We start from the raw sequence: 14606 nt of genomic DNA, 5'->3' as shown, positions 1-14606 counted from the left end.
AAAAAAAAAAAAGAAGAAAAAATATTTTAAAAGGAAAAAAAATACAAGCTCACATGGTTATCTTATTTTGAAAAGAACGTGAAAGATAAGGCTGGACAGGCAATTGATAAGGAAATGCTGCTTGTGAATTATGGGTTTATAAGAAGATGGAGGTGGGAGTATGCCAGCAGAGTCTGTTTGAACTAAAGGTTACAGATGGCGGGCTGGAATGAAGAGAAGTTGTCACACAGTTGAACAGCTCCTGTTCCGTCTTTATGGCCAAAGAGAACTAGCTGGACTCTGTTGTTTTGAACTTTGTACCTCTTCCTGCTTTCTTATCTGTCTCCTCTTGGGTGGGGCCTTCTAAACTATGCCTGTGCCCATCCGTTTGGAAGCACACGATTTGTCTGGCTTTACAGAGTCCCTGCTGGATGGAAACTCTGCCTCTGCCTTGAGAGGAGTCATGTCCTGAGTCCCATCCATACCACGTTTGGATGATCTTCAGATGACTCGTGACACGCTAGAGATGGTGTTGGAAGGAGAAAATGTTATTGCTACTGGAATATATTGAATATTTTACGTGGGTTTTGGGGGATCAAGAGAGAAAAGGTATGGTCTAAATGCGTCCCTCACACAGAGTCCTGCGTTGGAACGCTAATGTTCATTGAGACAGGAACTACGGCAGACAGTTTGAGACAGGTCCCTCCTAGTAGCACACCCTGACCAATTAAGATTAGACGATCTCTCTCTTTCCCCTTTGCCTTCATGTCTTCTCCCGCTCCTTACCGTCTTCCCCCTCCGCTCCCCTCCCCTTCCATTCTCTGTTTTGTGAGGACACAAGAACCCAACATCTGACTTGGTCTTCCAGACTCTTCAGCCATGAGAAAAATAAATATTTTAAGCTTCCCACTTTACAGTACGCTATTTTGGTAGGCTGGGCTAAGATACATAAAATCTTGGGTGGAGGGAAGCAATGGTATCTAAATTCTGTGTTAGGTTGTAAAATTTGTATAAAACATAATTTTATTATATTTCTTTGATATTCTTTTTTTCTAGAGAAGAGTTTCTTGTTTGAGAAACGTTTTCACTGACAAGGACATTATTCCAGTTTCCAAAGAACTCATACACAGCAGCCACATAAAACAAGAGACTACCAAGATAGAGCACAAGTTGTCTGGTGCTTATAATTCACACTTATTTGAATATGGGTATCCAAATTGGAGCTCCATCCAGCAACTGCAAAATGACTTTCTTTAAACAGACAGGTTTATTTACCCAAGATAGTGAGATATATTGATTTTCCTTCACCAGGAGTTTTTTTTTTTATATCCATATTATTAACTAACCTGTGTAATTAATATTAAGTGACAGATTTGGTGACACATATGGATTAACCTGGCAGAGATCTCAAGGGGATATTATTAACACCAGACAGTGTAGGTGTTTTCTGATTTCAAACAAATTGCTCGGTTTTAGCAAACAATGAATTCTCTCATTCTGAATGGAACCCAAAGAGGCTGGAGAGATGGCTTAGTCATTAAAATCACTTGCTGTGCTGGCAAAGGGCCTGGGTAGGGTTCCCATACCTGAAAGTCCAGTTTCAGGGGATCCAGTGCCTTCTCCTGGCCGCGGTGGGTACTGCATGCATGCATGTGGTATTCATTCACAGATACATACACGCAAACAAACAGATGTTTAAAACATTTTTTTTCCTGGAATAAAATAGTTGAGAGAGTGTGCTTTTACTGTACCCGGCCTCTCAGCAGTTCGTAAGCCGTCACCCCGAGCGACCACCAGTCAACAGCAAAGGAGTAGCCAGTTTCCTTCCTAGAGGTGAACATCTCCGGTGCTGCGGCGAGACACAGAAAAGGTCAGTCCCACTCCCCAAGACTCCAATCAATCTATTTTCCCAACACATTCTTCCAAAGGAGAATTAGCAGCTTGAAAGGTGTAAACACTTTCTCAGATGTTTATTATTCTTTGGTAGATTGCGCACAGCAGGCAACATTTTCTAATTTTTTTTATTTTTAGCTCTCTCAGCAGCCCCATTCATCAGCTAACATAAACAGCCACAAGCAGGCCTTAATGGACAAATTCGTCTCTTATTTAGATTGTGAGCCTCTTACATCGTAGGTTCTATTGGGCCTCAAATGAACTGCTAACTCAGAAACAAAGAGAGCTGAGTTGGAGCTTGCTGTCTTGATCGGGGAAGTTGACACTAAAGGAGCTGGATGTATTTAACAGTCTCAGTGCTCATAATAGCTTGGCTTCTGTCTTGGGGATACCTGGACGTGTTGAAGGGAACACATGTAGCTTCCTGTTGTGTGTGAGGGCAGGAGAATCAGAAGCAAGGGCACCCCAGGAAGTTTAGGGCCTTGAATATCCTTGGGACATTTATACTTTGTAGTATAGACTCTTAGTTGACTCTCCTAGAAAGTACAGTCACCATCAACTGAACCTTCAAAGATGACACCCTGCCCCCACCCCCAGGACTTCTTTAATCACTTTGCCATACCTTTCTAAGAAAAATACTTAGGTCCTAAATGTTAGAACAGGGTAAACGAAGGTCCAGCCAAGGCCGGGTTTGGGGCTGTTGCTCACTGGAGTGCACACAGTGTCTAGTACAAAGCCTGACACTCGGAGTCAGTAGACAGAAGTTTATTGCACAGATGAATGGACACTGAAGCCAGACCTGTGGTCATTAGCTCTGCAGCTGTGCTGGGTTCAAATGTCGCCTCTACCACCTGCAGTGCCCACAAGCAAATAAGTTGGCACAGGCAAGATCAGAATACAAAAACAAAAAAAATCTCTTCATTAGTTTAGAAACGAAATGAATGAATGCATGTCCAAATGTCAACATAGTGCCTGCCATTTGCAAAGTACTAAAAAAAAAAAAAAGAAAGAAAGAAAAAGAAAAAACAAACAAAACACACACACACACACACACACACACACACACACAACCAGTATACAGATTTTGAGGACATGGGATCTGCACACTTAAGCCTGCTTGCCTGTGCATTTGAGTTCTGACTAAATTTCTGTGGACAGCTTCCAGTTACAAGTGTAGACTGTGGGCATCCTTACACTCAGGACTGACTCTAAACACTTCTTGCTGGGGGACTAAGTGGGTCTCACGCCCTGGTGAATTCATGTTTCACACATCACCGTGTCCTGTCTTCCAGTCCCAAGTCCCAGTGCAGCTGGGGAGATAATGGCCCTGACCCCACTCTGCTCCCATCCCCTCTCCCACCCCCAGTTAGAAGCTCCCAGATAGAACAGACTGTACTTTTATGTTCTTTTTCAGTAATGTACCCCAAATCATCTCCAAGGAGACAGGTGTCAAGCACTGCACTTAGAAGACATCCAGACAATTTGGAAGCATGGCAGAGGCACTGCTCTTAGAAAAACACCAAACAAAATAAGCATTACTCCATGAAAGTGGCACTCTCTGTCATATCAGGTCATCCTGGGAAGAGATGTGACTATTTTGTTGTTGTTGTTGTTGTTGTTGTTGTTGTTGTTGTTGACATTTTCTACTACAAGTGACTATCTACCTTTTTGGTCTCCTATTTCTTCTGTTTTCAATCACAGAGGCACTTGTATATGCATTCTTTTACTAGGCAAATATTCATGGTGTGCTAAACACTGAGCAATTCTGTTGGTAGTTTAAGAGCAAAAACCACAATGCACAAAAGTACCATGACACTTTTAAGACCTCAAAGATGTAGAGGGAGATGCTGAAACATAAGAGAAACGAGAAAGTATTCAGAAGCCAGCGTCCCTGTAACTATCACACCCGTTGAGAAGCACAATCTTGCCCCCACCACTGTACTCTGCCCTGTCCACCCTGCCTGGAATTATAATTGAGTAATTGTTTACCATAATATGTGAGTTGCTAAACAGCAGTTTAATTTCGCCTATACTATATATACCTCCGGGGGGGGGGCATAAACTAGTGGGTTGAGGGAGTGGTTAGCTGCACAACTATTTACAAAAGTTGTTTCAAACAATGATAGCCAGGGAAACATTAACAAAGCAAAACAGGGAAAAGAAAGGAAAACATTCTTGCATTCTATCAAGTCAAATGCTCAGCTCTGTAGTCATCTCTGTCTTGTTTTTATAGTTCAGTATTCGTTTGTGATTTATCCACATTACCAGGTGTTTTTACTTTGAATTGAATGCTACACTAATATAAGGTAATTTACATACCTTTCCCATTGTGGATGGCTGTTCAGGTTATTTTCAATTTGGGAATGTTACAAACAGTGCTGTTTTGACCATCCCTGGGCCAGTATGATCCTGTATCTTTACTGATGTCAGCGTGGGGTATGCTGGGTGTGCACTTCACACACCCAGATAAGGCCACACGACTCACCAAAGGGCTGTGTGCTCACACCAAGACCAGGGGGCCAAAGTTCCTTTTTGTTCAACAGTCTTTTTCACACTTGCGCTGACTTGTTGCAGGTGCCGTTTTATTTCTTTGCAATTTAAAAATGAATCTCCACTGATTACTAATAGGCTTGCCATATTTTATATGTTTAATTGGGTATTTGATCATCGTCATCTGATGTGTTCACAGCTTAAAAACATAGACATTGGGCTTTTGCCAGGATGTAAGGAAACACCCCCTCCCCCAAATAATTCTACAATATAATGAAAACAACTCACAAGATTTTACAGAAATGATCCCAAATCCCATTTTTGGGGAAAAAAATGTACAAATGATGAGTTTTGGGGGAAAAAATTAAACAGAAAAAAAAAAAAAAACCTTGTATATCCCATATATTAACTTACATTATAAAGATACGGTGACCAGCAGCTGATTGAGAGAAACAGATACTTACACCCATCCATTGGATTGAAGTCGGGGTGCCTATGGTTGAATTAGGGGAGGGATTGAAGAAGCTGAGGGGGAGAGTGACCAACCCCATAGGAAGACCAGCAGTCTCAACTAACGCAGACTCTAGGGAACTCCCAGAGGCTGAGCCACCAATCAGAATCATACAAGGTGCTGGTCTGAGGCCCCTGGCACGTATGTAGTAGAGGTCTACCTGGTCTAGACTCAATGGGAGAAATTGTGCTTTATCCCTGAGAGAATTGAGGCCCCGGCTAAGAGGGAGGCTTGTGGGGGGTGGGGGGCACCCTATTGAAGGCAAGGGAAAATGGAATGAGGAACTGTGGAAGGGGGCATGGAGAGGGGCGCCAATGACTGGAATGTAAATAAATAAAATAATAAAATAAAATAAAGCTATGGTAATTAATACCAAAAGCCCCCGGGTACCGATGGTAGTATATGAAGTTATCTAAATGATAGTGAATGATTTTCAAATTGTCACGGAAGAGATGTGATTTTACATAGAATTTCCAAACAATTACTTAAAAACCTAGCAAAAATAAAGGTCTGTAGTTAAATATATGCTCAGTGAAAGTAGTGTAGAATTGGTGTTAAGTAAAAATGAGTAGAATAATATCTATGCTCTAGGAATAAGAGAATCTAGATAGAAATAATAGCATCCATAGCAGATACCCTGAAGCAAGTCCACAGGCACACCTGAAAGACAGGGCATGGACTACATGTGCCAAGCCTTGGGCAAGAGTCCTAGCCCTCCACACAAAGGAGAAAAGGTTGATCATATTAACAAGAAGTTCAGTGTTCATGCCAGCAAGCCAGCAGTCAGCAGACAAAAGCAAGGAGCTTGCTCCATGTTCAAAGTTGGAGCTATGTAGTAAGTTCCAGGCCAGCCAGAGCAACATGGAGGGGCTCTGCCTCAAACCAATGAAGAGACAGGGCACGTCTCTACCAATAAATCAACAGCTATCACATGCTACAACCTAGTATTTGACAACAGAAGAAATGAGACACATTGTGATCGTGCATTCTGATCTGTAGAGACATGCCAAGAATGTTAGTCCTATTTGCTAACATGGAAAAAATGAACAGCGTTAGTCATCAGACAAGACTCAGACTCTGTGGGCAGAGGGAAGAGGGCATCATTCCCAATAGTGGTGTGCTGACTGACTTGAACGGAGGGCATCAGATGGCTTAACCCAGTGCTGCTCAACCTTCCTAATGCTGTGACTCTCCAGTATAGTTCCTCAGACTGTGTGGACCCCAGCCATAAAATTATTTTCATTGCCATTTCATAACTGTCATTTTGGACTGTTATGAATCATAACATAAATATCTGATATGTAGGATACCTGATATATGAAAAGGTCATTTCACCCCTAAAGGGGGGCTCAACCCATAGGTTGAGAGCCACCGGCTTAGACCATGCTCCTAGTTCCTCATTGGACCTGTTTCTTAACGATCAGACTGGTCACTTCTAAAGGGGAAAGAGCAACAGCTATTGTCATATAGAATTGTTTTTAGAGCCAGTGACCCAAGGCTTGTTCCCAGAATGTGCTCGGCTTGCTAGCAAATGTCAGTCATTATACCATCATCACTGCCGGCCCCCCAGATGTTCCAGGCTAGATGTGTCTAGATTCAGGTTTAATTTCATGCTCTGTCAATCACTTGCTCTATGGTTATGGTCATATCATTTTCTCTCTGGGTTGGATGTTTTTAATGTATGAATAAAAATAGTGGCAGCATCTACCTCACAGGATTGTTTTGATGATGCAATAAATATTGAAGACTTAGCAAAGCAGCTGGGACATTGTAAGTACTCACTACATGATAACAATTGTTATAACCTTTACTTATATTAAAGAAGCTTAGTCTAATCTAGCTTCTAGGAATGTAAAGGTAAATGTGCCCACAGAGAGAGTTTGAGAAATATTACAATTGCCCATTAAAAACGTGACAATTGGCAAGTGTCTGACCTCGTGCCTACATTCCAATTTACTCATTTAACTCTATGAAATGCTAGATATGACAACTGTACAAAATTAAATTATACAGATATATGCTTAAAATTATGGGGGAGAGGAGAGAAGGGTCCCCCCCCACTTCTGTCACCATGGAAATCATCCCTAGAGATCCCAGATGCACTCTTTCTGATTGGGCCCCAAGAAAATAGCCTATAATGTGGAAACCCAGGAAGCCTGGGGGACAAACTGGACAGACCAGCAGGCCTGGATAGTCCCTTTTATCACTTGATTGCTGTGGGTTTCAGGAAGAAAAATGGTCTGAATTCTATGTGCCGAGTATTTTAGAAGTGACAAAAGGAGATTTATTCCCCCCACCGGTCATTGAAAGCCATGAAATCTGCAGTTGTTCAAATGTTACATAAAATAAGGCTCACTTTTATTTTTCTGGAGACAATCTCGTGGTGGACTTTTATGTAAGAGTCCCCCTTCCCTTGTGGCTCATCACAGAGGAAAGAGGATAAACTAAAAGAGAGAATTGAAAGCGGCATTGCTCTTCTCCAATCTTTGAAGTTCAGACATTTTTCTATGAAATTCTCTGAGCGTATCTAGCTTGTGCCATTCATTCCACCCTTTACAGACCCCCTGCCATTTCAGCAACTTTGAGATCTTAACAAATTAAGAGAGTTGCAAAAATGGAAAGTGGACTTCCTTCTTCTATCATCTGCGAGCAATCCTGCATTGTTTAATGTCTTGCTTTATCTGGTTGGTATCCCGCCCCTACCCCACTGATAGTTTATCAACAACCTAATAAATTTTGATCCCTTTGATTATCACAATGTTTCAGATATCTTAAAATCCAGTACGGTCAACTTTGAAAAGTGGTCTCTGAGACCTCACTCAGCCACATCAGCAGACTGGACATTCTACAACTCAGTGTAGAGATGCAGGACTGGGCTGGCTCTTAGATTTCTCCAACACTTGTTTCCTAGTAAGCACAGCTTATGTTTCGACATGTAAGAGGGGATCATGGAATCCTCCTGCAAGTATGATGAGTCTGTCCCAGTGTTGGCAGAGCTTGTCAATTCAGCTTGCACAGTAGTAACCTAATGACTTTCTAAGTCTGATGATTTCAGAGGACTCACCTTGAGAAAGTCCGGTGCAAATGTTGGCATCTCCAGTAAGCTATAAAGATGTAGGTCTCCCCTTTAAACTCTAACCCCACAATGGACATACCTCATGAAGCTAGACCACGGGTTCAACCTAGTTCCACCAAACACAGTCAAGATCCACCTCCACTGCTAAGACTTAACTCCACAGTCAAAAAAAAAAAACCCTCAGGAACAACTAGGGTCTGTTGACTCAGGAATCGGCTCGCCTAGCATACAGACAGACATCTAACCCAAACCTGAATCTTAGGATCCTGCTATTACTGCCAACCCAATAATTGACAGATAATTACGAGTATTAAGTCACATCTTTAGAAATGATATGGGAAAAGGATGCATTCCACTACTGTGAGAACCACACGCCTCCTGATAAATAGTTCTCTATATTTCCAGAGTGGAGACTGGGGCACCACAAGTTCTACTGACGTAGTGTCTCTGCAGACAAAAGCACTAGCATCCGAAGTTGGAATTTGTGGCTGATTTGTTGCTACGATTAAATGTAGATTTTATGGGCTGTTTGATGCCTAATCCTACATTGTTAATCACCATTTTGTGAGTGCTTAATCATCAAGGGAAAAAAGCAGTTCCACAAATCACTGTAAATAAAGGCATGCACATGGCAGAACAGTTCTTAGGCATGACGTAGTCCTCTTTTACAATAACCTCATTCATGAGATTGTTATGAAAATGAAATTGAAGCGAATCCCATACCTGGGAAGGTGGTTCGAAAACTTTACTGCATTGTACAGGTGCCTAGTACTTGTCCCCAGTAGAGGAGTTAGAGAAAGGACTGAAGGAGTTGAAGGGGTTTGCAACCCCAGAGGAAGAACAACATCGACCAACCAGACTCCCCTCCCCTAGAGCTCCCAGGGACTAAGCCATCAACCAAGAATACATGGCTCCAGCTGCATATGTAGCAGAGGATGGCCTTGTCAGGTATCAATGGGAGGAGAGGTCCTTGGTCCTGTGAAGGCTCAATAGATGCTCCAGTGTGGGGGAATTGAGGATGGGGAGGTGGGAGTGGGTGGGTGAGTGAAGGAACACCCTCATAGAAGCAGGGGGAGGGAGGGTGGGATAAGGAGTTTCTGGGGGGGGGAGATACTGGGAAAGGGGGATAACATTTGAAATGTAAATAAAATATCCAGAGGCAGGAGGATTTCTAAGTTTGAGGCCAGTCTGGTCTACAGAGTGAGTTCCAGGACAACCAGGGCTACACAGAGAAACCCTGTCTCAAAAAACCAAACCAAAACAAAACAAAACAACAACAACAAAAACAAAAACACTGGAGGTATTAATCTTCTCATACGTTATGACTCTACTTATTTCTGATTCTTTTTGTTTAATTTGTTTTGTATCCTCTCCCACTGGCATTTAAATTGCACGAGGTAGAGGCATTATGGATGTTGCTTGTTAATGGGTCATTGTCATCTCAAAACCCTTCCACAGGTAATTAGTCATTGACTAAATTCATACTGTTTTTCTCAGAAACAGATGCACAAGGTCATATAATAGCATTTGCAGAATGTGCCTGATGTCCCTTGTGAATCAAGATCACCCCATGCCGCTTGCTAATGCAGAGGCCTCAGCCTTATTTCAGACCGATTAAATCAATAGTCCCCACATAAAGTCAACCAGAAATGAGCTTGGCAGCTCCAGGTCCAAGTCCTTATGGATTTGACCTGTAGTGAGTGGTCTAGAAGACCCAGTAACAAAAGATCTGTTCTTACAAACAGAAAACACCCATGAAGCTGCTCATACCCACCCATGTAAGGCTTGGTGCCAGCTACAGTGGTGATCCGGGTCTCCTTGGGCAGCATGGCAGCAATGTTGAAGTCTGTGATGTGCACATGCCCTGTGGGGAGAGGAAGACCAGGAGAATGTTAAATCCCTTCCACCAAGAAAAACAGCCATCCATCTAACTGAGAAAGACCTGGATGCTCAGCCTTTGTTCTGGTATGCTAGCTGCAACTGAGAGCAGGCACTAAAAACTCCCTTATTCTAGCCTCAAGGTCAATGAAGTCTTAAACCAGCAGATCTGCAGCAGCTAGAACATGATATGCAGCTATTAGTCTCCGACTATAAACTTGTAGTTCAACCTCAGACTATTTGAAACTTGGTGGATGAGTTCATGCTCCAAGAGCTCTTCTGTGTATTACGGTCTGCTGGCACCAGACTAGACTGTTCATTCTACGCATACCATGCAGGATACATACAGCCTTAGTCTCAAAAAACATCACAATTCTCATGATCTCTTATGGAATCTTTTTAAAAAATACAACTACAATTACTATATGCTAGCCCAGGTATGAATATGCATTTTCTATTGTTGCTGTTCCTGGTTTTTTTAAGACACCACTTGCATGGGGAAGCCGGACAGGACAGGTTACATTCAGTGACCTCTAACAAAATAAGTTCTACCAAGGGACAACAGGCAAAATTTGGACTTTTCTTTAAAAGGATTGGAATCTAGGAGACATGGTCTATGTCCAGACCTCTGCTCCTCCCTGACTGGTAGTAGACATTAAGTCCTTTTTCTACATTGAGCCTAAAGCTTCCTATATTAAACAATAAAGAACAGAAGTAAGGGGAAGGACTGAAGGAGCCCAAGGAATCAAGGACCCCACAAGAAGACCTACAGATACCTGGGCCCATAGTGGCTCACAGAGACTGAACCAACAACCAAAGAGCATGTGCAGGCTGGACCTACGTCACTGACACATTTGTAGCAGATGTGCAGCTTGGTCTTCATGTGGGTCCCCTAACAATTGGGATGAGGGCTGTCTCTGTCTCCACTGACTGCCTTTCGATCCCATTCCTCGAGCTAGGCTGCCTTTTCTGGCCTTACTGAGAGAGGATGCATTTAGTTCTGATGAGACTTGATATGACAGGGTGGGGTGGAGCCCTTCTCTAAAGAGAGTCTCTAAGGAGAAGGAGAGGAGTGAATGGGAGAGAGGGGTGTGGGAGGTGGGAACTGGGAGACGAGGAAGGGGAACTGTGTTGGGAATGCAAAATGAATAAACAGATTCCTAAAAAAATTAAAAGTGGGCAGGTTAGATGATATCTAGGGCCTCTGTAAGTTATGACACAGAGCAACAAAATGGGTCTTTTGAGGTTGCAATACACAGCAATAAAAGGTATGTGTAGCACTTAGGTACTGTAGGAAGAAGATCTTACATAAATAGTGTTCCAGGGTTCCTCCACTCATATCTGAAAGGAAGAAAAGGGCAGCACTGGAAACTCAGACCAACAAGCCAGCTATGTTAGCTGTTGGCACACCAGTTATCTGCCTTCCTCGGAGCGAGAGCCATTGGCATTTCTATTTGCATGTGTCTGCTGTTTTGATGAGATGGCATTACAGAAGGAATAACACCTGATTCTCCTTCCAGGGTCCCTAGTCCTAACTCCTCTGCGCAAACCTCACGCTCTGCTTCTGGTAGCATAAAGCTCATGGGTAAGGAAAACTCTATTTCCATCAACATGGTTCGGTTTTGTGCAGAAAACACTTCCTTTTGTTCGGAGGACATTTTCATAAGGTAAAATCGGCATTGGTCAAACTGAAAGTTTAAAGTAGTCTTGGCCAAGTGACACCAATGAATGACGTCAGTAGCTCTCCTTAACACAGTGGAGGTTGTCTCAGCTTCTTTTTCATCTACTTCTCTATAGATTATGCTCCAAATATTGGACACATTTGTAACTCCATGAAAATTAAGTGGGCCTGAAACTCTCACTGTCATGAACCTGTTCTCTGGAGTCAGAATGTATGGCATTAAGTCTAGTCTCCACCCTTAACCAGCTATGTTACCTTGGACTAGTCCACTGTGCTCTCTGACTATATTCTTCTTACTATGTAAGGTTATAGGAAACTGAAAGCTAGCAGTGACCTTGGAAGACTTAGCTCAGTACTTGTCAGGGCACCAGAATCCTGGAAGATCACTATCAGAAACTAAGGTATACTTTTTACAAAACACATATGTCTGTGTCTCGCTCCCCTGCCACTACAACTGGACTGACAGGAGAGCCTGGCGCCTGCATTAGAAATAGCAAACTCCAAATGGACGATCAGGAGCATCCAGGCATTGACCCCTTTCCTGGAACCTGTGGCTATTTTCCATCATCAGTTCAAAGGTTACATAGACTTGGGTTGAAGTGGAATGTAAAGCATGCTTGGGATACACCCACCTCACGGAGCCTGTTCTTGAGTGAGAAGCATGAGCGTCACTCAGGAACTTGGAAGAAATGCAAAACTCTGAACCTCTCCTCATCTACGGATCAGAAGCACTAAGTTCCACGGAGCAGCACTTAAACCACACCCTTCAAATGACTGTGATGCCAGAGGGAGTTTAACATCATTGCTTTGAAAGAAGACCTGGCTCAGTGGAATAGTGAGACTGTTTCAGGAAAACAAACAAACAAACAAACAAAAACAAACACACACACGTACAAAACTGCCTGGTGGTCATCACTGATAACCTTCTGCACAGTTTGGCTGAATGAATCCTGACTATTTATTTTTCCCATTAGTATTTGCATGATTCCTTCAGGGTTCAGGATCCTATCCCAGTTTGTCCCAGAGAAGTGGTCCCTGTTGTACACTTTGCTTATAGCAAAGTTCCTAGGATCCAGAAACGGCAGAACTGGAGTTACGATCTAGAGGCTGTTTTAGGATTGAGACTTTGCTCTAGTAGTAACTTTGGTTCCCATTCTGAATCCCCCAAAATGCTGTGTGTTCTGGCACAAAATCAGAGGACTGAGTAACTCGCAGCAAGTTCCTTTTGATTAACTCAGGCATTTTCCCCTGTGGGAATTGAGAAAGAACGACAGAGAATTGTCTAAGGCCTGGGACTTATGGGGGCTCTGGTCTATGTTGGCTATGAACAACTTTCCGGTGCCATTCTCTAGGCTGAGCCTCCATTTTCAAGGTTGCTTCTCTCCTGAACTCTTCCTTCCCTGCCAGCTTCTCTCCTGGGCTGGGAGGGTGACATCCGAGAGTGAGCTCACTGGGATGGGATTGGAGGAATGAGGACTTCCCTTGAGATGGAGAGGGTTGTACACCTTCTTCCACAATCCAGGCCTCCAAGCAACTCTTGGAACAAAGTTTCCTAACACCAGGACTATAGACACTAGAGTTATTAAGGCTTTGCTATGGAGCTGACCTGGCCATTGTAAGATGTTTGGTATAAAGTTCTCTGGTAAAAGATTAAGAATTTCTTGATCCAGACGCCTGAGGGGGAGGGTTCCCCCTCCGACAGCTTAATAATCTCAACTCATTTTACAGGGCTGGTGAGTTCAGCCACCACTGTTGTCATTAGCAATATTCTTCCTCACTGTGACTCTGCTTACTCTGAGGCGTTTTCCACCAACACATTTCTCTAGGACATTATATTTAATCAGCTGATACTGGCCATAATTATTGAACTCACTCTGCTTGCAGGTGTTTACAGTATGTCCATAGCTTTTCCTATTATGTTAGATATTCTCAACATTAGTAAGACATGGCCGTCATTATCTGGGATAACATGTTTCAGCCTACATCTTTAATAGAACATCTTCTTGATTTTTCAGTACCTGCTGGATTCTGCATGGAGAAAGCTGATAAGATAAAAAGCGCTTTTCTTTCTCACTCTCAAGACTGAACTTTTAAAAAATATGTTTCAGGACAGTGAGCTGTGATTCATCCAAGACCTGCTGCCATATTGGTTCTGAAGTAGTATAAGTGAGATATCTGTAGGGAGCAGTAACTTCCATGCTCAAAATGAAAAACATTTTTTACGTCAAATGCTGCACCGTGGAAAGAGTCTCCATTTTGGGTGATCTCACATAAATGCCACTATTGGCTGGTGAATATGAACAATATGAATCACTAGTCTAAAACAAAGGCTTAGCCTGTTATTGAGCTCAGGTGAATTAAGATAGCTGCCGAATGACATATACAACACTCACTTGAAAGGAGAAGCACAGAGGATGCATGTTAGAAAAATTGCACAGCTGCCCTTCACAGCTGCTAAAATCTCCAGACCAGGGAGGAAATATTGAAAATGTGGCAGTAGAGATGATTGACGCGCCATCTCTCAGAGGTGTAGAGAGGAGGAGAGCAGCTGCTGCTCCAAAGGGCAGGCATCCATCCCACTGGTTCTCATAGAAACAAGCACATCAGGAGCTGGGGAATTCAATCACTTATGATCAATGAACCTTGGTTCAGGAACAGTGTTAAAGTCCTAGGTTATTTTGCAACCTAAATAAAAATTACTTCAAAACAATTATTTTCTCTAGAAAAGGTTCCCCGGGATAGTGTTTACAGAATGCTTCTCAGATTTCCTGTTTGTCTGCTCCTCATTTCCAGATAATTTTTTTTCTTTTATTAAAAGCAACAATATGGAAGGGGAGTTCAGAGTGAGAATAAAACATAGTTCTTGTTGTTGTTGTTTTTGTTGTTATTGTTGTTCACGATTAAATCTTGAAGCCACGAGAGTGAAAAGGAGCATTGGAGATGACTTATCATCTGAGACACTGGAACTGCCCCCAGGAAGACTGGGAAAACACTTTCCACACCTCAAGCTACAAAGTCCTGACTGGAACGAAAATGTCAAGAACAGTGACCTTACACAATTTGTCCAATTGACGTGAAGGAAGTCAGAATAGACCACG

At 42.7% G+C, this 14606-nt stretch overlaps 1 protein-coding gene across 1 annotated transcript in view; it reads right to left on the bottom strand.

The window, feature by feature from the left end:
- Stk32a (serine/threonine kinase 32A) overlaps positions 1–14606 on the bottom strand; it is a 119516-nt gene that overhangs the window by 11223 nt on the left and 93687 nt on the right. The window contains exons 7-8 of the mRNA XM_021214821.1: positions 9724–9813; positions 1731–1828 (exon numbers count right to left, since the gene is read on the bottom strand). Coding sequence (XP_021070480.1) covers positions 1731–1828; positions 9724–9813 — 188 coding nt within the window. The remainder of the gene's footprint in view (positions 1–1730; positions 1829–9723; positions 9814–14606) is intronic.

This window comes from Mus pahari, chromosome 15, assembly GCF_900095145.1.
Source record: "Mus pahari chromosome 15, PAHARI_EIJ_v1.1, whole genome shotgun sequence".
Taxonomy (NCBI): domain Eukaryota; kingdom Metazoa; phylum Chordata; class Mammalia; order Rodentia; family Muridae; genus Mus; species Mus pahari.
This window is presented reverse-complemented; position numbering and strand designations above follow the sequence as displayed.